The sequence below is a fragment of the Corylus avellana genome, chromosome ca11 (genome assembly GCF_901000735.1).
Source record: "Corylus avellana chromosome ca11, CavTom2PMs-1.0".
NCBI lineage: Eukaryota > Viridiplantae > Streptophyta > Magnoliopsida > Fagales > Betulaceae > Corylus > Corylus avellana.
Window position 1 is genome coordinate 1,314,285 of NC_081551.1, and position 24,745 is coordinate 1,339,029.

General features: G+C 35.2%; 2 protein-coding genes across 2 annotated transcripts; both read right to left on the reverse strand.

The window, feature by feature from the left end:
* Positions 1 to 7,709: 7,709 nt before the first annotated feature.
* Positions 7,710 to 11,250, reverse strand: LOC132165709 (probable arabinose 5-phosphate isomerase). Its single transcript, XM_059576377.1, has 3 exons — positions 10,508 to 11,250; positions 8,639 to 8,862; positions 7,710 to 8,062 (listed from the first exon to the last, which is right to left on the reverse strand). The coding sequence occupies exons 1-3, from the start codon at positions 11,147 to 11,149 to the stop codon at positions 7,906 to 7,908; spliced, it is 1,023 nt and encodes a 340-aa protein (XP_059432360.1). The 5' UTR covers positions 11,150 to 11,250; the 3' UTR covers positions 7,710 to 7,905.
* Positions 11,251 to 11,923: 673 nt separating this feature from the next.
* LOC132166310 (putative lysine-specific demethylase JMJ16) lies at positions 11,924 to 22,918 on the reverse strand. The gene is made up of 10 exons (XM_059577108.1): positions 22,811 to 22,918; positions 22,612 to 22,695; positions 18,256 to 18,557; positions 17,256 to 17,327; positions 17,010 to 17,087; positions 16,356 to 16,883; positions 16,039 to 16,263; positions 15,775 to 15,936; positions 13,264 to 13,632; positions 11,924 to 12,924 (listed from the first exon to the last, which is right to left on the reverse strand). The coding sequence occupies exons 3-10, from the start codon at positions 18,550 to 18,552 to the stop codon at positions 12,109 to 12,111; spliced, it is 2,547 nt and encodes an 848-aa protein (XP_059433091.1). The 5' UTR covers positions 18,553 to 18,557; positions 22,612 to 22,695; positions 22,811 to 22,918; the 3' UTR covers positions 11,924 to 12,108.
* Between the last annotated feature and the right edge of the window lie 1,827 nt (positions 22,919 to 24,745).

The window sequence follows — 24,745 nt, forward strand, 5'->3', positions numbered from 1 at the left end:
TGGGTCCCTCTTCCTTTTACTTTTTATTGTACGGTCACTCCTCGTCTTCGATCCAAGATGGTAATTTTTTTAAGTTTATTTTTTTATTTTTAAATTATTTTTATGGAATTTGCTTTTTCCAATTCAAGGCATGTCATGTCACATAGAAAGCGACTGTAGTGCGGTAACAACTGGAGATTCTGCAGTGTGCCACTCCTCTTTTTCTCGCTTGCAAATGCCAAGACTTTATATATATATATATATATATATTATCCTCTTTCATAATCACAACAGTCACTCAGAAAAAAAAAAAAAAAAAAAGTTTAAATCTTCATTTGTATTTCTTGAAAAAAAAAACTATAAAAAAAAGCTCTCCATAAACTCACAACTTAGCTAATTCTATACCTAAACCATTTTAAGATTGGGAAAAATTTTATTAGGAAAAAATAAAGCTGGAAAATTAATAACTATGATTAATAATAAGATAAATAAATTATTTTGTAAACTTAGCTAAGGGTGTGTTTGTGCGCAAAAATAATCTGCGTTTTTAAAAGATGTCGCAAAGCATAAGGCATTTGACATTGCGATTTAAAAAGCACTTAATTTACAATAGGAAAAAAAATCTACGATTTTTATAAGCAGTATAAGGGGTGCTTATTTAAAAAAATGCAAATTTAAACTAAAATCACAATTTCGCATAACAAATATTTGTAAAAAAAATATTTTTTAATGTGTTTTACTAAACGCCTTTACGATTTAAAAAAGTAGCGATTTAAAAAGTACAATTTTTAAAAACGCAATTTTTGTAATCGTACTTATTGAAACCGTAATCCCAAACGGACCATAATTCTTTTGTGTACTAAGTCTCAAATAATTTAAATATTCATTTGAATCTCTTGTCACTTCAAGCTCTCATAAACCATTTTAAGAGAGCAAAATTCTATTAGGAAAAATTAAGTTGGAAAACAATTATGGACCCAAAAATCTTACAAGCTAATTTTTCTCATAGGAGTCTAGAAGCTTGTGAAATAACGATATTTCTATTGCAATTTTTGTTTAATTAATTGATGCAAATATAGGGGATAAAGACTTGCACACACAACGTTTAAGTCTAATTAGGTTTAAATTGTATTAGGGTTTGAGTCTTTTATTTATTTTTTATTTTTTCGAGTCTTTTATTATTGTAATTCAATAAAAGGAAATTGTCGGTGTCTTAACTAGGTTATGTTAGGTAAGTGAATGAAATTTTGTTAATCATAATTTTTTTTTTTTTGACTTATTGGATTCATGAAATCGATTACGATCCCTTAATAGAACAAAAGAAATACAACTAACTAGTGGTCGAGTGATGCTAGAAGGAGAACTATAGTTTTTATTGAGTCTTTTTAAATGTGATATGACTTTTAAAATTATCATTGAATTTGAAATGATCTTTGTTAAATTTTGATCTATCGATAATTTTAAAAGTCGCGTAACATTTAGAAGGACTAGCTATTCTTCTAGCATATTCTTAATGGTATTATATGTGATTAGTTGATATGTTGATATCTAAATATGTAACTCAAGTAGCTAGGCAAGCCGAAAGTGGATGCTCTAATGAATCAAAATATGAAGTGGGGTGTTTGGCAAACCTTTTTTAGATGGAGAAATAAGAAATGAATGGATTGACATGAGATAAAGGTAAAGGAATTTTTGAGAGTGAAAAACGAAGAAAATTGTTTCATATATTTGAAGAAATGAATCTAACCTTGTTCTTTGTTTTTGGGTAGAAAGTAAAAAGAAAAGGTAAATGGGTTTACAAAAAGGGGGCCGAAGGAGGAATGAATGTTCTATATGTGTCCTATCAACAGACAAAATGGATTAACATTTCTATAGGCATGCAGAAAGGAGGTACTCAAGTATTTATTTCTCTTATTGGGTTATAATTGTAATAGCTATATTAATAGGTTGAAGCAATTATAGGTGCTATTGCTAGGGTTCTTAATTATTGCAAGTTTAAACCACCATTATTGTCTTACAAAAAAAAAAAAAAAACCACCATTATTGAAAACTTGTAGTAGCTACGCATATATGGGTACATATATAATATTGGCTGTGTTTGGCAAAGGCTGGACCCAAAAATTAATTAATTTTTTATATGGGTACATATATAATATTGGCTATGTTTGGCAAAGATCGGACTGGATTCAAAAATCAATTAATTTTTTTTTAAAAAAAATTAACTCTTAACATTTTTATTTTTTATATTACATCAATCACTTTTTATTATTATTTAAATAAAAAAATTACTACAAAATAAATTTTTTTACTTTTTTATATAAAATATATATTTTTTTTCTCATATCAATCAAATCTACTATAATATCGTTTCACTCCTTTTTTTTTTTTTTTTCTTCATTTTATTGCCAAACACAGCCATATTGATGGGGTTGAGAGGATAGAAAATAATAAGACAACAATTTGGTCAATAAATACAGAGAATTAATTAAATTTTCAACTATTTGCCGCCTATTTCAGTATTTGTTCAGACAAATAAAAGAAATTATTGAGAATTTGGATCCTTTCAGTCGAACTGTTTATGCCTGGGTGTGATGATACCTTGAAAGGTACCTATCTGTCTGTTGGATCAATAATTATAATTACCCTTTCAGTTAAAAAAAGCTTTTTACTACTTGTGCAACTGTACAGATTGTGACTCTTCATTGTCGTATTTTATAAAGGAAAGAGGCTATAAGTTGTAGGGTATTCTCATGCAGTGTACGTACGTACGTGTTGAATAAATATCATGCAACCACGCAGGTCTAAGAAAGCGACTCCAACTGGCCCTATTCGTCTCCATGTTAAACGCAGGTCTAAGAGGGGACTCCAACTAGCCCAATTTGTTAAATAACACTACACTCTCGCACCGTATTCACTCCATTTTTTTTTATAAAAAAATTAATATTAAAATATTTTCACTTTTATATCACATTATTCATTTTTTTATATCACATTATTTACTTTTTACTTTTATATTCAAATAAAAAAATCACTACAAAATAATTTTTTTTTTTTTTTTTACTTTTCAATATAACTTTTTTACTTTTTTCTATTAATCATTATTTATTTTATTTTATTATAAACAGTACCTTGTAACATTGATTTTATTTAACAAACAAGGCCTTGTATCTTCTTTATTTCAATTGAAGGAAAAAAAAAAAAAAAAACATATTTGGCAAGTTGTTATTAATTATCAACTATCTAATATATATTTGTTATGAGTCTATGCAATGTGCTTAACCTGCCTATTCGATAGGAAGATGTGGTTTCTTTTGTGTTGGAAGAGTGGAGGGGCAAAACTATGAAAGTTTATTTGTGTTGGCTAGTTTTTACTTCTACAATATATAATATTTGGAGGAATCATAATGTTTCGAGATATGACAATAATCAATGCACCGAAGAGAAGCTTATTCAACGTATTAGATGAGAGGTGAAGAGCCAGTTTATTACAAAAGGTAGATTTAAAAAGACTAGAGGAAATGATATTCTTTGTAGTGCTTCGGGTATAAATGGGATATTGGTTTAATTTTTGTGGAGATTTTTTTGCTTGTTTAGGAGTTTTAAAGTGTGTTTGATAAACCCCAATGTTCGTAAATAGTGTGGCTGAGTAGATTGATGTGAGAAAAAGTAATAATGTTTAGTATAAAAAAGAAAAAAAATGGTATGGAAAAATGAAAAAATTTTGTTTTGTAGTAATTTTTTTTTATTTAAATAGTAGTAAAAAGTAAATGATGTAATTTATAAAGTAGATGATGCAATATAAAAAGTGACAAAAATAAAAATGTTTTGATGTTGATTTTTTCAGAAAAATGAAGTGAATAGTATTAAGGGGAGGGGAAAAGGTTTTACCAAATGGTGCCTTCAGCTCCTTGCTTTAGTTTTTCTTTGTAAAGTATTTAGTTGTTTGTTAATGAAAGTTACTCATTCATAAAAAAATAAAATAAAAAAAGAGCTAGCTAATATTTGTTGTATTATTTCATCTATCACATACAATTGGATCAGTTCACGAGAATCCGAAAATGTCTTATTCATTTAATCAAATAGGTCAATCTAGGTAGGGTTGCTCGATATATTTTGATGTCTAAAGTGACAAGTTTAAGTGAGGTTGTTTTTAATATTTAAATATTAATCTTATATTTTTAGTGATTTTTTTTTTCTAAGCTTAAAAATGGGGCCGACAAATGTTTGTGTGATTTAAACAGAAGCCCTACTTAAAAAAAAAAAAAAAAAAAAAAGCCCTAGGGTTAGTAGACGTAATAAAGATCATGATTTACTGAAATTCTTAGGATAATTTTAGTTTCTGAAATTTCAGATTTAGGCAGTCTATTTTTCATCTAAAGGTCATTATTCTACCACGTGTCCCACTACTAATAAAATAATAATTCCCTTAAGAATTTCAGTGAGAAACAATTACCCCAAAAAGAAAGTGTGGAGGAACAGCAAACACTGAAACAGTTTTAGTTGTCGGTACCAAAAACTTTGGGGGTGAGTTTCAGTAAAGATGCCTCAAATTCATAACGATGCATGAAGAAGTGGGAGGTGATTAGAGTTTAATTAATTGTTCGACAGCCATTTATTAGAGTTTAATTAAATTATTATTCTATTTATTTGCCCAATAATTTTACAACTTAAATGCCTTTAATTAAGTCGTCATTAATTTATTACAATAGCAAGATCAGAGATTTGATTTCACAGGCCACCTTTAATTAATTACTTAATTAATAGGCTCTCGGGTGTAATTTAATTTAGCAGTTGCTTAATTAGGGGTTTCCCTTTGTGATTCTATCTTGCCTGGGGGATATATCTGCCTCTCTTATTTGAGGTCTTTATTCAATTCATTATTAATTTATTTTTTTTAGAAAAAAAAAAAAAAATAGAAGCCAAAGATGTGGGAATTAATTAGTGTGTGGTAAGCAGTAGAGCCGTAGAGGGATGGATTAGTTATTTTAACTTTCTTTTTTTTTTTAAAAAAAAAAAAAATCTTTAATTTGCTTAATTATTCATAACATTGCTTTCCTATTTTATTTTATTTATGGAAGCATCTTAACCTTCAAACCTCTAATAGAGGATAGAGTTTTCTTGTAGGAATTTTATTTAATTTACCCTATTAAATTGATATGAATTCAAATATGCCTGTTATTTTTGTACACATTTTTAAGAAAGCATATGATTCTCATTCATATTTAAAAATGTGTGTGAAAATGACATGTATTTTAGACAAATGTTACTAATTTAATTGAATGGATTAAAAACAAAATTATTTCAACCTAATTTGAAAGCACAATTTTATCCGAGAATAAATTTTTAACTTCTCACTTCTTGCATTGATGTTGGTACCAAGCATAGTTGAAAGGTCATGATCAGCAATTTACTCCTTATCTACTTACGGTGGAAATCAATGAAAATTTTAGTTTTCACCCTCATGAAGTTTTCCTATAGGATACAAGAGGGCAAAAAAACAGATTTTCGGATGGTCGGACCAGGCGATGAGTCACTTGTGAGATATATAAGAAGAAAACCATCGAAGGGACGCCAGCTGGTGGCTGACAGGGAGCCTCCAATACTTAAGTCAGTAGAGTTTCCTTGAATCAAATAATGAATAATGATACTATTCTTCAACTTAATTTATGGTTGAATAAATGGGGTGTTAATTAAGAAGGCCATTCCTTTTTTTGTAAGTTTCCTTATGTGTGACTTCTTTTGAGGTGATCTTGAATAGAAATTGCTAGCTTGTTAGTTACTCAATGCACTTTGATAGAGACTTTTATGAGCATTTTTATGAATTGTACTTTTTTATAAAGGGTAGGGACCCTTTTATTAATAGGACCCGAGGCCTTAAGCCCAAAGCTTTTTTATGGTATCATCAATATATGTGAAATTAAATAAGATAATGCATGAAAATTAAAAAAGTGATTGATTAGGATTGACAAGAAAAGTGATTGAGATATTTGATAAGTAATGAAAATGAGGAGTGGAGGTGGGTAGCATGCACTACAATCCTAACGCCGCTTTGAAGCAATAATTCATCCCAACACCACTCAAATCCTGCATCCACAGTAGGGTCGAGTGAGAAATAGAGGTGCTTTCTCATGGGGCCCTGGAGGACTTTTCTTGAAATTACATCCTCACAAGCAAGTGTTAGGCCGATTATTGTGATAGAGATGTGATGGGTGACTACAACTTGTGATAATTGTGGTTTGAAAGTTTCTTGCATCCTAGATATGAAACATTGGAAATGGGACAGCGATCCCGTGCAATGGACACTTCATGTGAGAGGGTATTCGAGCTTCGTTTTGTTCAGACAAATATTTAGGTAGTTCAGATAAGCGTTGAAATTTTTGTTCGAATAAAGGGTATTTGGGCTCTATCTTACTTGAATAGGGCATTCAAATTCTATCTTATTTAGATAAATACATGAATAATCCAAACGAGTGCTCAAAATTTTATCCGAAGAGAGCGGAGTCTGAATGCTATATCACATGAGATTGTCCAATATTACAAATCATTGTACCCCATCTAAAAAGTCTAGAAAATGGCACATTAGGTAAGCACCAATTTTTCTTACCCCCCTCCATTTGCTCAATATCCTCGATCTGTTGGGTCAAAAGGGAACATGGAGGAAAAGAAGAAAGGGAAGATTATGAATTATACATTGCACATTAATTGCTATCATTTTCAAATTACGAAAACTCAGCCTCCACTAAATCATTACCTATACTAGGTTCAGCCAAGTCAATCACCTACACTAGGCCTCAGATGAGATGCCGTTTTTTCTAAGTTAAAAAGTAAATAAGGCCCAAAAAGTCAATAATTCAACTCATCATTTCTTATGTTTTCTTAACAACCAAACGGGTGCCCAGTTTTGACCTAGGACTGTGTTTGGCAAAGGGTTTAAAAAAGGAACTCGGCCGAAATTGTAACAAATTTGATTGATGTTAAAAAACAAAGTAAGAATATTTTGTATAAAAAAAAAAAAAAATGTTTTGTAGTGATTTTTTTATTTGAATAATAACAAAAAGTAATTGATGTGATGTAAAAAGTAAAAATATTGAGGTTGATTTTGAGAAATGTTTTTTGAGTTTTTGAGTCTGGTCCAACCCACTCTTTTGCCAAACACAGCCCTAAGTCCGAATTATTGTAAGAACACTTGTTAATTTAATAGGTTGATTTAATTTTTTTTTTCTTTAATCTACTTTAGAGAATATATTCGCTTTTGCCTCATACCTTCACCTTAAAGCTTAAATGCTTGCACAAATTTTCTCCGTACATAAAATCATCTGCACCCAAAGAAGGAGCATTTTTTTTTTTTTTTGGGGGTATATGGAAAATAAAAACATTTTTATTTCATGACTAAGTGATCTTTGGATACCATTAGCATATATAGTATGACTCTTGGAAATTGGAAAGACCATATGCTTATGTATGTTTCTCTAATTACTCTTGCTGGGTAGCATGTTTGTCTCTTTCTGGAATTAACAATCAAAATCGATTAATAATTGTCATTCTTCATGCTCAATGACAATAAGATGGGCCGCCAATACAAAGGTCATATCTTTAGAAGCCGGGCTTTGTTTTAAAGCCCGCTTAGTTATAAATGTTTTGGGCATTTGTAATTTGTACAGGGTGCGGATATCATGGAAAAGAACAAAGGCAAAGCTTTTGAATTCTTTTCGCTTCGCATTTGTATTGAAAACAAAAACAAGAACAAATCCATTGGAGTTTGCTTCCATACAAGGCCGTTGATGACAACCTTAATATTCTCTTCAGTGCTACAATAATAGAAGTACAGATGAACCCTATGCATAAGGGGCGAAAAGAATTAAGAGAAGAAAGAATCATCACAGAAATTAAAACCTAGCAGACATAAATATACAGCACAAATGCAAATCAAAGGCCTGCCGAGACTAATCCATGCAATGTGACAATGCCAATCAATACATTTTGATGATCTACGACGGGCAAAAACTGCACAGGGGATGGAGGTGCTTCCATCTTTTTCATTGCCTCCACTGCCATTGCATCTGGACTAATGGTTCTTGGCTTCCTGAAATAACCAAAAGGCTGTTAGTAATTTGCAGCGGTTGTCTTTGTCACTCTCTCCTGTCTTTCAAGATGTGCGTTTGTGTGTGTATATCTCTTTGTGTTTTCACCTCAAGAATGTTCTTTGAGACCTATTTCTATAGGGTAAACCCTGGATACATGACTCTGCCGCAAGAGCTGTGAGGAGAATCAAATAACCGACCTCGTGGTATTACACCGAACAAGCGACCATTTGAGTTACCCTTCGCAAGCTCAAGAATGCTCAAAACCATTTCTTCAAGGTTTTAATCAATAGCGGTTTCCAGAAGATTCAAATATTTCATCTTTTCAGCCTCCAATCACAGTTGGCTAAATTTAGGCAAATTTCATGAGCAACAAGAAACATCCAAAGTACTCTATTAAACAAATCATTTCATAGAAGCTAAAAATCATAGTTACATCTACTTTACATGCTACCTACCACTATGAAAGCTGCTTCAAAATTTTGAAATAAAAAAACAAAATTGTTGCAAATGAAACAGCTCATATGAAAATTGACAATTTGGAGATAAAGAAGATGAATTCAGGACCGTTCTATTACCTGTTGCACATTTCTCCCACTGTGAGCTTAAATATGCCTTCTCCACTAGCCTTGAGTGTGCGCCGAAGATCACCATCAGTAAATGTACCAATCAGATGATACTCTTCATCTATAACAAGCAGGCACCCACATCCCTTACTTGTCAGCTCCACTAGCTGATCCATTATCAGATCTCCTTCCCGGCAAACTGGAAGCTCATCTTGCTTCTTCATAACATCTTTCACCTGAACCTCATTTAGATCATACCCATTAGTACGCAAGTTCAGATTTTCTTCTTACAGATCATAAGCATTTTTAGTCGTTTTTATATACACACTTATATCAGAGGCACAGAAAGTAGAAAAGATAGGTAGAATTAAGTTTAATAGGATAGCAATTTGTGTTCGCGTGTCGGGTTTGGATCATGTCGAGACATGGGTATAAGATTATATAGGTCAACCATAACCCAACCAATTTAATTAAATGGGCCAGACCCCTTAATTCTAACCCGCTAATTTCGTATTGAGTTCGTATCAGATTCGCAGATCGTATAAAAAATTGTCAACGGACATAAGGTGAATCACAACAAAACCAAGTAATGTACATATTCTGATATTCATTAGATTATTCAGTAGAGAAATCAAAGCTAATTTTAGCAGCAGTGCCTACTTTCACAACCCCCACCACAGACGCCATCAGAACCATAACAGGCATGCGAAAACCACTGCCGTCAACAGCATCTGCCCACTTCAACTGCTACCACCATAGCCATTATAAATGGCACACAGAGCACACTCTGCCTACTACTAACTACGACCAGTCATATTATTCATTGCCCTTATATTTGATGTGTGTGCCAGCTTTCATCCACATCCAAGACTTACCAAAGAACACAGATCTGAATCACCACTAAAGTATTTTTATAAACCAAGAATTTTCCTCAACCAAACAACAAACTACAAGCCAATAAAACCAAAATTTGTAACAACCTGAGATGCATTAGCCACATCTAGGACTCACCATAATAACTTAATAATAGGGCTGACAATTTTTAACATAGTCTCAAACTTGACACAAAAGAGAGGTCTGGCCCTTTTAATTAAATGGGTTGGGTTAGGACTGACCTATATAATTTTATACCCATTCCTCGACACGGCCTAAAACCAACACGCAACATTTATGGCTGGTAGTTTTTTACATGACCTTCAAACTCAAAACAAAATCAGTGGGTTAAAGTTGAAGAATATGGCCCGTTTAATTAAATGGATTGGGTTAGGGTTGATCTATATAATTTTATACTCATGCCTGGACACAATCCAAACCCGACACGCAAACACAAATTGCCATCCCTACTTAATAGCCCATCACAACCAATCCATGATACCACAAAGTTACAACCAGAAGATCATAAAGCAGCATTAACACAATTATCTTCCATAGAAAACAACTGATTCATTTGAAACCTGCATTATCATTAGCATATACACACACACACACACACACACACACTACGAATTAAAATAATCATTACATCTAAGCACACCTCAAATCTAAGCTAATTGAACATGTATCCTAAAAACATCAATCCAACAAATAATACCAAGCATATATAATAAAGTCATTTTCCGATTTTAATTTCATTACCAACAAAAGATTAAGACTTCAAAATCCACATTATACCTATACAACGCCAAATAATTCAATTACACTAAGAAAATACAAAATAATCTAAGCTGATTGAGAGTTTATATTATCAAAAACAATCCAACAATCATTTGCAAAACATGAATTCACTGACAACAAAATAGAAGACTTCGAAATCCACATTGTAACTACACAATAGCAAATTATCCAAATCAAATAGATCCGATCTAAAGCCTAAAACCTTACCTTGAAAATGAGACTCTTCCCGATCCGACCCGCGGGGTGGTTGGCCGCGTACTCGTCCCTGGTCAAATTCCTCGCCACCATGAGCGCGATCGCCACCGTGTCCCCAAACACCATCTGGATCGCCGTCGACGTGACCGGCGCCAGATCAAACGGGCACAGCTCCCTCTCCAGCGGCAAATGCACGTTCATATCACACGCGGCGGCCAGCGCGTTGCCCTCCACGGAGGTCACTGACACGAGGAACGCGCCCTTGGCCCGCGCGCATGGCACGAGGCGGAGGAGCTCTTCGGTGGAGCCAGACTTGCTGAGCAGAACGAGGACGTCGCGGGGGGTGAGGGCGCCAATGTCTCCGTGGAGCGCGTCGACGGGGGAGAGGAAAGCGGAGCGGACGCCGAGGGAGACAAGCGTCTGGGAGATCTTGTGCGCGACGAAGCCGGACTTTCCAACGCCAGAGAAGAAGATGGTACCGGCGGCAGAGAGGAGGGTGCGCGCAAATGCCAGGGTTTGGGGGAGCGAGAGGTTCTGGAAGAAGAAGTTGAGGTGGCTCTGCTGTGATTTGAAGAGGTTCTTGAGGGTAGTTTCGTCAATTCGGGCCTCCTTGGAAGGTTCTGACGGTGACGGTGGTGGTGGAAGAGAACCCATTGTTTCCGTCGCTTACCGAGAGAGACTGTATCTGAGGTTGTGTTGGTAATAATAACGCGGGATTTTAGTAACTTGCCGTTATATTTGTTTCGTCTTTTCGCGGTAATAATAATGAGGAAGTGTCGGTGGTGGTTCGTTGTTGTGTAGTGTAGATTTTTTTTTTTTTTTTTGTTCTTTTAAGTTCGTGTACTTTGTTAGGCCAAGTGGGATATCATGCATGGGGATGCGACATCTTTTGACACATGTCACACAACTGTTTTTTTTTTTTAAAAAATCTATATATATATATATATATATATAAACTTTATTTTGAGATTCATTCTAAATGAACGCAAGCAAGCAATTTTAACTGGCGTGGCGTGCTATGTATCACGGTCCAATTTTAACACTTAGAAGTGCTATTAAAGACTACTATCGTTCTCGAGAGTAGTTTAATGATTTAAAAATCACGCCTCATGAAGCAAAAATCATTAGTTCGAATCCTCTATTTCTTTCTTGTGTGAATATGTTAAAAAAAAAAAAAAAAAAATCTACTACTCTTATTATAAATTCTACAAATAATGTTAGACCTATAATTGGCCACGTATGATTGGAGAGTTAAAAAAGGAATGCGACTTCATTTGGGCTTTGAATTGCTCTATCATCGAAGTATGACGTCCATTGAGTGCCCACGGCCCATTCATTGTGTAATACACTTGCTTCAAGATATTTAACGTATTTGATGACTTTTTTTTTTTTTTTGGGAAAAAAGTTATAACACTAAAGGGTCAAAAGTATTATAAAAAAGTTTTGAATTGCGTGTTAATGTATTAGAGTGTTTTTTCAAACTGAAAACCGAAAAATACTTCTGAAAACGCAAATACAACCGCTACTCACTTTCCTTGAAATTTGCTTCTCAGGAAGCCAAATTGCTCAAAAGAGACCCCTTGGGATCTTAGATGTCAGTGCCTTTTGAATGCTTAGAGGATGCAATTACTTTTACCTATTTTAGCTGAACTGGAAGACAAAATCTCCTCTTCAGATTCTGAGGAACTTGACACACTTCGGCTTTCACTAGAAACTTCAGGTATCGCCTCACTCTGCAAAAGGAAAGCCTTGTATGCGGTCGCACTTGAAAAGATTGTAAATGCTGTTGTGTTATCTTCTTCGTTCGGCCTGTGCGACATCGTTGTTTGGGGCGTATGTGCATCTGTTTCTGCCTCGATGCTAGAAGCAGAAGTACTAACAGTGATGCTTTCCACTGCTGCTTCTTGGGTTTTCACAGGGCTGCCTTTTGCTTTCAATTCGTTTGAGATTTTGGATTGGAGCATCCGTGCCTTCAATTCTGCCTTGATGCTAGAAGCAAAATTTCTATCAATGCCATTGGGTTTTCCAGCATCTTGGGTTTTGTGCTCCTGTTGTTTTGATTCTTCTGCATGAGAGGTTGGACTCTTTTTGGAGACAGATTGCAGAGACAATCCAAGCTCCTCTTTAGCCCATTTGTAGACTGCCCTTTGTTTTCCTTCCAAAGCTTCAAGAAGAAGATCTAACTCACTCATTTCATAACGGTAAAGGAAAAATCTGTCACTCCAAGGGCAAGAACAGAGCTGCTTTGCATGATCCAGACATGAAAATTTGTTTGGATTACATTGGCAACCTGCTGCAGAGAAGTGTAAATCATAGAGGCAGACTGTGCATTCCTTTTTGCGGGCAGCATCAAAATTTTTGCTCATCTTCTGCGCCTGTGAAGAGGTGCAAAGATATTTCCTCCTAATACCTTCACACCGAATACGTGACTACACATGAATTAAGCAAAAAACACAAAGAATCCTGAATTATGCCACTTGCTTCTTCAATGGAGAAAAAAAAAAGAAAAAAAGAAAAAAGGAAAAAGAACAATGTATTGTTGGTCCAGAATGCAAAGCAGAGTTACAAAATTCCAAAAGACAAAAGGGAGCCAGCACCCGAGGGTGGGGGGTGGGAATACGTGACAGTAAGAATGAAGCAAAAAACAAAGAATCCTGAATTATGCAAAATCTAAAGCAGTCTCACAAAAGCTTTTTTTTAAAAAAAAAACAATGTTTCATTCAGATTGGTTGCATCAAGGAGCTGGAGTTGAGTAATCTAGAGGTTACCTTGAATACTTTTGCTAAGATCCCGTCCTTTCCACACGCATCTTTCCATCTCAAATTATCTGGTGTATTATTCCCATACAGTAAAATTTCCCATTGTGCCCTGACAGCTTCCTTAGCTGCTCGAAGCAGCAGCTTATCATGGGATATTGATGTCTTTCTCCCCTGCTCATGATAGAGTTCTACGGCATTCTGCCCGAAGGGCAACCAGTTGAGGGGAGCAAAATTTGCCACCTCAGAACAATTAAAACCACAATCAAATCCTGAATAATATGCTCCTGGGAGGATAAGAACAAACTCCCGAGGATACTGAATGCAACGGTAGACAGGTATACCCTCTGACTTCAACCTGGAGGCAGATAATTGCATATCCTGTATAAATAATTCATGTCATAAAATATCTCCGAATATTATATAATGAATGAGAACGTTTTTCTTGTAATTCCTAAAATATCTCGCAAATCTTTAACTTCCATCAAAGAATTTGCTGTGCCAATGAAAAATTAAACCACAGTACAATTTTCATAGTTACCTTTTTAATTATTTTTTGGGCATTCCATTTGAAAAAAAAAAAAAAAAAAAGATCACTATGAGTTTTGAGATTACATCAACTTGAGCATAGAAAACACACAGGTGACAACCCTCAGATTGAGGTAATCACCAACTCTGTTCTCATTTAGTCATAAATTACAGATCTTTTCCACCATTTTAAGTACAATCTTTGCCATAATCAACCAATTTGAAGTTGCAAATGGAAACATACATACATTGAACTTATAATATCCACAGTAACCTCTTAATAAACTAAAACTGGAAGGATCATGTACAATAATGAGAAGAAACATATTAAAGCTTATGTAGTCATCAAGGAGCAGAAGAATTTGTGGCAAAGAATTATCTAATGCAGGGTAACATAGTTGCAGTGGGACTGATGGTCTCACATCTATAGCTTAGTTAGAGACTACGTGCTCCACTTTGGGAGCATAAGAACTTCAAGCCTACCGGGAAACCTTAAAGGTTGGGTAAGGTAATATGCGTCTCTGGTAACTTATTTGGTCATAAGTATCTTGTTACATTATAAATAGGTTTCGACTGCCCAAAGCTGATTAAGTTTTAATTAATGGAAAGATTTTCGTCATAAGGTCTCATTATTCTTCACTCTCTTACTGCGTTCTTTTTTTGCAGTGATTGGGAATGGGATTCCCATTACGCCCATCTCTCATTTTTAGGCAAGGGTGGGCAAAGGTATTGGAACCTGTTCCATTTAATTTGGCACTCTCGTTACCCCAGAACAACACTCCTATGGCAATCAAATAGACTTTTTTATAGTTTCTCTTCAATTTCTCTCCTCTTCTCTCATGTTTACTCTCTCTCTCTCAAACCCTCATCCCATTAGCACCCTCCACTGGTTTTATCATACCCTCGCCACCACCAACCCCTCCACCGCCACAACCTCCTATTTTTACCTTTGACATACCCATTCCCATTCCATACATCAAATAAATATGGGAAATTAAATATTTTGAAAAGTTCCTATTCTTAAGTGTCAGTGTACCCAGACAAAGGAAAGGGAATGAATCTGTTTGGAATGGGAAAGGCAATAATGGGAAAGCTCCACCAATTACCATTGTCACAACCAAACAATCCTAATTTCATGACGATGTATGCTTTATACACTAAGCCATTAAATAAAGAGCCAAAATGCCTTAAAATAGCTTCTGCCCGTAATTTCTGGCAGGGTGATTTCAATAACCACCACTTTTCAGCTGTAAAACCTTGTTATAACCATAAACCCTTACTTCCAGAATCCCAAACCCTTAAATCATAGTTCTTTGTCACCTAAGCCCACCAAATAAGCATTGAAATTTCAGTTTCCAAATCCATCTTTCATCAACCAAATAGCACATTGTCTAGAGGCAGAAACAGTTTCATACTGAATCAAAGAGATTATTCCTCAAGGATTTTTGGTCATCAGAAAAGCTTGGAAAGACAAGATAATGATGTTGATTTTAACATCTTGGACTGCTTAAAAAGTATCAAAACATGGAAACCTACACCAAATACACAAGTAAGTTGAAATATTCTTCATGAGGTTCAGCTTTTAATGTGTTGCTTGTATGTTTAGGTAAGAAAAGCAGGAGGTAGCATATTCAATGTACAACATATACAAGATGTACTAATATAATCAAAGCCATGATAAACAAGTCCAACCTTGAATGGCCAATCTTAAGATTAAAGTTTACCACTGTGGGATCACTTATGAATTCTTTGTGGCATAAATTGGAAAAATCATAGTAGGGGTGAAATGACAAGCAAAAAAGGCATGGCACGTTGAAACCAAAGTATATGATGCTTCTTCCAAAATTGTAAATATATGCATGCTACTTGGCTCTTTGTGTGATGAAAATAAGCCCACCAAGTAGTGCTACATATGCATCCCACGCTATTACTTTCTAAACAACAGAAGCATTTTTCCTTAATGAAACAATTCATGAGAAGGATATCGCAACTCACCAGCCTATCGCCCAACTCAGGTTGTTCAACTAACATATCTGGAAAGTATTTCTTCACAGCCGCCTCAAACCTAATATTACAGCTCCCTGGAACGCAATACCATATCTTAGGAGCACCCAGATGCATGTAACACAATGAGAACAAGTGGTGCTCTTCAGCTTTCTGTTTTTAAACACCAATTGAATGAGATTTGATAGGATGGACATTCAGCAAATTAATCAGGAAACCATCTATTTATACCCAGATAATCAAGAAGGATCTTACCCAAGGAAGTGAAGAAAAGCACATCCCTATCTGAAGTCGAGGCACAAAGATATGAGAACTCTCCCAGCTTTCGAAAGAAAGCAAAGAACCAGGAAGTTTAGGTATATTATTTAAGTTCCAGCCTGATTTCGAATACTTATGATCACCAGATATCTCCACAGGATGGGATACCCTTGGAAATCCACTGCCAAAAACTCCAATGTCCAGATTTTTACCGCAAAGTACCTAAGGAGTGGACTAGCATAACAATATAAGATGAACAGAAGTATTAACAGAAAATGTCACTTAATGAACTCATTTTATTACCTCCAACATACCTCAATTTCTTCAGTTGGATTCTCAACAATATGTATGTATTCACCCTCGATATTTTCCACCGATGGTTCCCACTGCTTTTGAAACTCAATTGAATTTTTATCCGGACCTGTAACTTTGGCTCCATTACAAAAATATTGGCACTTGAAATCATCTGCATATCTCTTAAAAGTTTCAAGAGTAAATTCTGGACCACGCTCAGATCTGAAGCCTTCAATATCAAAATGTCCAGTGTCATCCCGGTTTGTTGTATCTTCATCACCAGACTCGTAGTCTGAACCCATTCTCAATCTTCTTCTCCTCTTACCCTTCATATTTTCATTAAATCTAGCCATTTTACTCTGATAAGACTGATTCCTAATCCCATCTATCTGCTGAATATGGGTAACAAATGTAGGCTCTTCCCATACGTGTCTTTCCTTAATTACGCAAGGAGGTTGCCAGGAAGGAGGAGGAACAATACGACAAATTCCATATGGTTCTGCTCTGGGACATATACTCGCAATATACTTAACTGTGTCTCCAAATTCCTGGAACAAAAGGTTCAAGGTCCTCAAAAATTAAAATTTCTATAAGAAAAAACACTTCACATTTAAAAAAAGATACTGAGAGCACAAAAATGAAAGCAGAAATGAAATGCTGCATGAATATAATACCTCTTCTGTAGGGTGGAAAACAGGAGCCTCTTCAATGACATCTCTTCTTGCATCTACAGGATGCCACCTTGCTGTTACCTGTTTCCAAAATCTAAACCGATCATGAAACCAAACATGAGCATCAAGAAAACGTGAGAACATGACCTAGTAATGCTTAAGAATTTCAAGTCCAATGGAAAGGTTTAAACTAGCAACTAATAATCACATATACAAACAGAATAATTATTGCAATGAACGAAAATCAACCTTCACACAGTTACTACAATCTGGACATCCACGAGTAACCCCTTTTGGAAGGCAAGTTTTCAAAGGGAGATCCTGCAAAAGAAATAAAGCACCATTATAATCACCACTTCCAACCAAAAGGAAATCAAAGTCACTGCTTGTGATCCTACTATATGTCTCAACCATGAATCATCCAGAGGAGATATACTCTAAGGTACCATTTAAGTAGTCATTTTCTAAGAAACATTTCATATCTTATTCGCACGTTTAAGGTATACATTTTATGACTTATATGCTATGTTTCAATGCATACATGCAGACTATAGAGTTCATGTCTGCCTATGTAGAATGTATGTAGTTTGACTGGTGTGGGCACCCACCCACCTAATATATATGCAGATATGCATGCACAAACCTAAGTGCCTGTGTGTATCAGCAAGAGTTATCTAGTGCACATTCCACAGAGTAAATAATCATATTGACCAAGACTCCTCGGTTCTTTTTTTCTGGAAAAGATACAAGGAAAACCTGCCACCTGCTCCCCCACCCCCCAAAACAAAAAATAAAAACAAAAAGAGCCAAACTTATCTCAACATGAATATGCTATACATTATAACTAAAGCCTCTTGTGTATATAAACCGGTAAACCACCTGCATTCAACTTCCTCTTGGTTTGTCCCTAACTATTAACCATACGCAAACGCATTCACTTTTTATTCTTGCCTCTTCAATATCAGTATCCTCATTTCAAGCTAAAATAAAAAAACAATTTTTCATGTAATAGAAATAGATAGTGCCTCTTTTAACATATTCTTCGACATTAAGTTTAGAACAAGAAACACACATCATTGGGATGGGTTGGGAGAGATCTTCTCAGATACTAATAGTTATTCTGACAAGGTATTCATAAAATAAAAAAACAGAACACAAAATCTCCTTTAAGTTACCACCATAAAGTAGCATAATACTTGAAAGCACCAAATTCATGCCTTCTAAGAACAAGAAGAAGAAGATTTATGACCATATCAAACTGTTCTGATTCAGATTTTTCTAGGCTCTGATTGCTTTGGTCAAAAAGCACCCATGGTCTGCACTGGAGAGATCTCTTCAACTCTGCAATGTCAGTCATGTCGAACATGGAGCTCGTCTTGATCGGCTCTTGTTTAGATGCACTCTCGAGGGATATTGAATTATTGGTTTCTTCACTTTTTTCCACCCTCTTCAGTATGAAGGATGTAAGAGACACAAAACCTGGTGGAGATGAGAGCCTTTCCACATTCTCATCATTAAGACAAGATCTTGTGCGCTTTGTGCCCATCAGCACTAAGAAGTAAAAAGAAAAAGGAAAAAATATTAAAGTATGATAAAGTACAAGAAATTTTCGAATCCAATAGATCAACAATCTAAAATATGGGGAAGGCATTGAAGTAGATTCAAACAGATTATCCTCAATGCTATAATCATTCAACAGTTAAAGCCAACCCACAACTGCATCTCAACAAAAGCTTGAAATTGACTTTAGCAAGGCAACAAAAGAAGCAAACATAGTTAATTACATAAACTTTGTCAATGTCTAACAGATTGTCCAAACCCAAAGTTTCCACATCCAGTCAACATGAATGCAAACATTTAGCACCATGAACACACTTGTTTCAAAAGTCTTCATTGGGCTTCATATTATATGAAAAAATTTATTAAAATTCATTTACAAGGACATCACCCTCAAGTTTATCAAACAAGCAACTTCTTGCAAAAAACATGCACGTTTACATCTCAAGACCATGTCTGATATAGAATCTTCTGTTAAGAAGACAACAATTCAGGTTCAAACCACATCTTTCATAGGCCAATAAGTTTATGATCCGATTTCCCTTTCTTCTCTCCCAGTTTTGTGGCATCAAAATGGAATCTGAAAGACAGATATTTAAGCACAACATATACTTATAAATTTAACACTCAACTCATTGTCAGATAGTGAGAGAAAGAAGGGGCAGGGGAAACAAAATATCCTCCAGAACTTTGTGATTGGAGTTGCTGCTTACCTTTTGGTGACAGATTTTTTAAGGGAAAAAACTTCACGGATTTAGCATGTGAAAACATGCAATTAGGACTTTTTTTTTTATCATGTGCTATCATAGCAGATCCCAAGGCTGTTTGAGATGTGTATTCCTTTGGTTTGAAGCAGCTTCAGGGCTGAAGATTAATTTGACTAAATCTAAATTGGTTGTGGATGGTCTAGCTTGTATTATGGGTTGTAGGGTTTTGTCTTTGTCCTTGAAATACTCGGGCCTCCTTCTGGGTGCTCCATTCAAGGCTAAATTTATTTGGAATACTATTCTTGAAAAAACGGAGAGAAGATTAGTGGGTTGAAAGAGGCTCTACCTTTCTAAGGGTGGTCGGATAACGTTGATCAAAAGCACACTTTCCAACCTTCCTATATATTTCCTTTCTCTTTTCCCTATCTCGATAAGAGTTGCTAATAGGAAAGCGGAAGTGCAAAAGGATTTCTTATGGGGTGGTTTGGATAACAAGCCTATGTTCCATCTTGTTAATTAGAAAAAGGTTTGTACTCCCCTTAATCTTGGAGGTTTGGGAATTAGAAGTTTGCTCACTTTCAATCCGGCTCTCTTAGGGAAATGAATACTAAGGTATGCTATGGAGAGAGAGAGGCTTATTGGTGACAGGTAGTCAATAAAAAATATGGTAGAAAGGAAGGTTTGGGTGGAGTGATTTTAACATGGTTTGGAATGTAATCCTTTCTTGTTTAATGTGGAACATTTTGAGAGAAATGAATGCTCGAAGTTTCAAAGATTGAAAGAAGACGAGTTTGGAGCTACAACTATGTTTTCTTAAATCACTCTTTGAGTGGATCTTTGTTAACGCTCTTCTCAATATCTCTACCTTTGTAGATTTTTGCACTCTTTCCTCATTCTTAATCTTGTAAAGTTTTTTATTGGGGTATAGATCCTATGTACTTGAGTTGCGTCCCTTACACTTTTAATGAATTTGCTAGACTTCTAAAAAAAACTAGCATATCCCAACAATAAAACAATAGGATTTGAATATGATATCATTCTGTTTTTCTTTCAAAAAATTATGCTAGACATGTCGAATTCATTCCCGATTCCTATACTATACAATCACTCCAAATATTTTTTCTTCTCCATCTTATTTCATCTCTATTGGTTTTGCAAAACATACCATACTGATGATTAATCAAATTCAAGATTCTTGGATTTGAGTGAAGATTTAAAATAAACAAAAACCATGAATGCATCGCATATAGTCGTCCTTTAAGTCGCATATCAATCAATACCATCATAATAAATACATATGATGGTATTTAAGTGAGTGTCTCCTGTTCATGCCGGCTTCCAGCCGGTCCATGCCGGTGACCCTCCTTCTGACCCTCTTACCTCAGCCCTTTCCTCGTCTGCTGATTCTTCCGCAGGTGTGATAGTGGCTGAGGCTGAGGAGGTTTCTGTCCCTCTTTCCTAGCTGACGCTCACCTCTGATGCCATTGTTGATTCTGGTATGAACAAATCACAAAAATGGCCGATTGAGTCTTTTCGGGAAGTGGTTAAGGACGATGTCACGCATATGGCGATACTGAAGGACTTGGAGGAGTCTTTTCATCAGGCAAGCAAGGAAGCTCGTGAGGTGTTGTCCCCTGAGGAGGAACGGAATTTGGCGTCTATGAAGAAAGAAATTGAGAGGTTTTTAGGAGGACGTGTCTCGGTCCCGCCCTCTTCTACACTCTCATCTGGACAGATTGTTCTGCTGGAAAATCATGATGCAAATTCTGCAGGGGCGCTAGCTTTGGGAGAGAGGTTACGCATGTCTCTGGGCAGTGGGGTTCCTATATATAAGCAAATATTGAGATACTACCGGAGAGCTAAGAAAGAAAAGAGGAATTCGGGTGAATGATTCTCTTCTTCTTGAGGCGGTGGAATCTTTTAGTGCTCCGCAGATACATTACCAACCAGTTGCAGGGTTTGTTGCTCAGGCTTCTTCAGAGGTTGCACACGGTTAGGTGGCTATAAGAAAGCCTGATTCTAAGAACTCTAATCCAATGAGGGGCTTTCTACGGCGAGGGTTTCTTAACCCAAGTCCGAAAGAGATAAGGGAGTCTCAGTCTTCATCGCATGTGGCTGTTAAGAATGATGAAGTAGTGGGTGACAACTCTTCAGTTTTGGATGAAGCTTTCAAGTTTGGGGAGCTGTCCCCCGATCCCCTTGATTGGGGGTTGGGTTGCGGCGAAGAGGAGGATCCATATTTAGCGGATTTTCTTCAGGTTATGGACGTCGCCCGGCCTAGGGCTAAAGGAAAAAGGCCTAGGAATAAAGGCAAAAGAGAGCTGTTAAATTTAGAAAGCTCCGTTAACTATGGCAATGCTAGTGCGTCGTCCAGGAGAAGGAAGGGCAGGATTATAGTGTCATAGTCTTTTGTGTAGGGATGAGGGTGTTTGGTTAGTGGGCTTTGCGTTGGTGTGTTTGTTTGAGGGTTTTTGGGTGGTTGTTTGGTTTTTTTGGGTGGGTGAGCTGGGGTTGTGCTTTGGGCTCGCTTTGGCCCCCTTTGTATACTTCGTGTGTAATTAGGGGCGCCTCTCGCTTTTCTCTTTCTTTAATAAAACTTCTTATTACTTATCAAAAAAAATAAATACATATTACGTGCTATACACATTTACCCATATACTACTATGAAAACTAATGTGCTGCTAATATAAAAGTTTCCTCCTAAACAAAAAAAAAGTACATTTATGACTTAACTGCATTTTTAACTACGAGATCCTCGAATGCATAAGATAGATACAGTTAAGATGTTCAAATGAAACAGTTCAATAATATACCACGTGCCTATATGCCATCTTAACAAAAAAGACTACAAAACTGAAGGCACCAGCATTTTTTATTCCTCCATTTATCTCTCTATTGGTAAAATATGATCCACGACCATTTGAAACAAAGGCATAACAATGTCTTGCAGCTTGCTAATACCTCAAACTAACCCTCAATTCACAAAAACATATAAGATGAGAGATTTCAACCCTCGTAAAATCACATGTCAACCGATAAAAATCAGCTGGACAGCTATTTCACCCAAATTACTACTAAAAATGCTATTCCACAAAGATTTTCCACACTTGAACTGCAAATTTGACTTGTGCATCGTCACTGAAACCTAAAATAGATCTGTTCCAATTTCATCAAATGGGTCTGCTCCAATTTGATTAGAGAAAATAAAGCCTCTCAGTTTGAACCCATTATTAGCATGTACCTCACACAACATATCTGTTTTGTACCAGAACTAACCGCAGAGAAGGATAGAAAATTCCAATTTCATAGGCATCAAATTCACAATAATCAGAAACACATACCCAGAATAGATTCAGAACAACAATGGGTTGGCAAAGTATTGCATGAAAAGCCTTCCAGGGCATCCAAACCTCGGCCACACACACCTACAACGCCGAAATGTTGAAGAAGAAAGTAGAATATTAAAACAAACCAAAATGAAAAGTAAAAGAAAAAAAAATAGCGAGAGAGAGAGAGAGAAGGAGAGAGAGAAATATTTACCCGAAGCCACTGAAAGCGGTTCTCTTCTCTAATGTGTATCTAGAAAGACTAGAATGCAGTTGTGGTGAAGTGGTGGTTTGTTTGCTAAGGTTTCGTTTGGTCTTGCGAAAAAAAAAAAAAAAACAAAGGTTCTGTTCGGTCTTGCAGCAACTTGCGATTTAAAAAGTAAAGGTATTCTTCGCAATTACTTATATTTTAGGAAAAAAATGTAAAATTAGTCTAATTCTTTATTGGATATTAAAATAAACTCACAAATCCATGAGATAGGCAAAAAAAACTATTTATTCTCTTCAGTCGAATTTCGTCAACTGACTTCTCTACAGTCAAATCTCATCAACTAACTTATCTGATTATGTTAATGCAACACTAATTTAAATAAAACACTTGTCACAATTTTAGGATTATGATGTGTCATATTAATGGGATTCTGTTAAATTCGTGAATGGAAAATTTAACTACTATAGGTAGTAAATTGTTTTTTTTTTTTTTTTTTTTTTGTCTTTTTGGACATACCTCATGAACTATTTTGATACTATAAGGAGCTAATTGCAATCATGTAAACCACATGGACTAATTTTGTATTTTTCTTTATATTTTATTGTGCATATTTGACTCACTTTACACCAGTGGCCTGACGTGAGCTGAATGGAGATAAAAAGTTTTGTTTTTTGAAGTGGTCATTTAGTTCATGCCACTTCAACCGGTGTCAATTGGGTGTGCAAATATGAGTGTGAATAATAGATTTATTCATTTTAGAGATATGATAGGGGCTTAATTGAGCCCCAACTAAGACCACCTTTTACTTATATGGTACAAAGCTACATAAGAGTTGTGTCAGGTTTAAAATTAAAATTTAAAAAAAGAGACAAAAATCAAAACATATGTTCACAAAAGTTGGGTCTTACATGAGGATCAGTTGAGCTCCTATCATATCTCTTCATTTTATACTAGTTGACCTAAAGTGTTTTAATTGATTTTTCTTTTAAAAAAATTAAAGTACCACACATAAGAAGCCACTTAAAACACGCAACATCAATCAGTGTGAAAATAAGGGTAATGAATGGGTGTAAAAAATAGCATTTCTCTTTCTTTCTTTGTTTTTTTTTTAAAAAAAAAATCAATTTTAAAACGTATAATTTGAAACCGTAAATTTTAAAAATGCAATTAAACATTTGGTAAAATAGCGATTTGCATTTAAAATCATAGTTTTGTTTTTAAAATAATGCATTTTCAAAAACTTAATTATCCCATTTCCTTAGGTTTGAATTGAAAGCGTAAATTTTTCCAATTATTCAAACTTTCATTTTTTTTAAAACGCACAATCAAACAAAACTCTTTTCACATTTTTGTTTAAAAAAATGCACTAAGACGTGTGCTTAGGTTAATATAGTATATATGAGATTTTCATAATTATTTTTCTTGGAACAATTGGGCATTTCTCTCTTGCCCAAGGATGAAACTAGAGGGGGTATGCAATATTTACATATAGTTAAAAATATTTATATATGAATAATGCAACATATTCATTTCTTATATCACTCTTATATCATTGGGTTGATAATAGCACTACCCATCGGTCTTTATTAAGAAATGATGATCGGTCTTTATTAAGAAATGAAGAAATTAATACAAAGGCCGACGAGAACCCAATGGTATGAGAATAGGATTTTTAGAAATGTATTTAAAATTACTCTTTATATATATATTTCAGCCTAAAAATTAGGTTCAACCTCTATCAAAATTGAATTTGACCCCTCCTGATAGAATTTGACTCCTATCCTTGCTCCTGCCAAATTCCATAAATTATAGTAGCAAGTATCAATCTAACAATTAAGCTTAGGAGAGATTTACATTTTGTACGTCTATTAGCTATCGAAAGGAGAAAATCATCCCATTGGAGCTTTAGTCTTTGTGGTAGACTCAGTAAAGGAGGCA

Coding starts and splice junctions, on each gene's coding strand:
- LOC132165709 (XM_059576377.1), bottom strand. CDS start 11,149: ATGGGTTCTCTTCCACCACCACCGTCACCGTCAGAACCTTCCAAGGAG. Junction 8,863..10,507: donor GGAAGAGTCTCATTTTCAAG/GTAAGGTTTTAG, acceptor AATGAGGTTCAG/GTGAAAGATGTTATGAAGAA. Junction 8,063..8,638: donor GTGGGAGAAATGTGCAACAG/GTAATAGAACGG, acceptor TGGTTATTTCAG/GAAGCCAAGAACCATTAGTC.
- LOC132166310 (XM_059577108.1), bottom strand. CDS start 18,552: ATGGGCACAAAGCGCACAAGATCTTGTCTTAATGATGAGAATGTGGAA. Junction 16,264..16,355: donor ATCCAACTGAAGAAATTGAG/GTATGTTGGAGG, acceptor TCCACTCCTTAG/GTACTTTGCGGTAAAAATCT. Junction 13,633..15,774: donor CTGAGTTGGGCGATAGGCTG/GTGAGTTGCGAT, acceptor TTATTTATACAG/GATATGCAATTATCTGCCTC.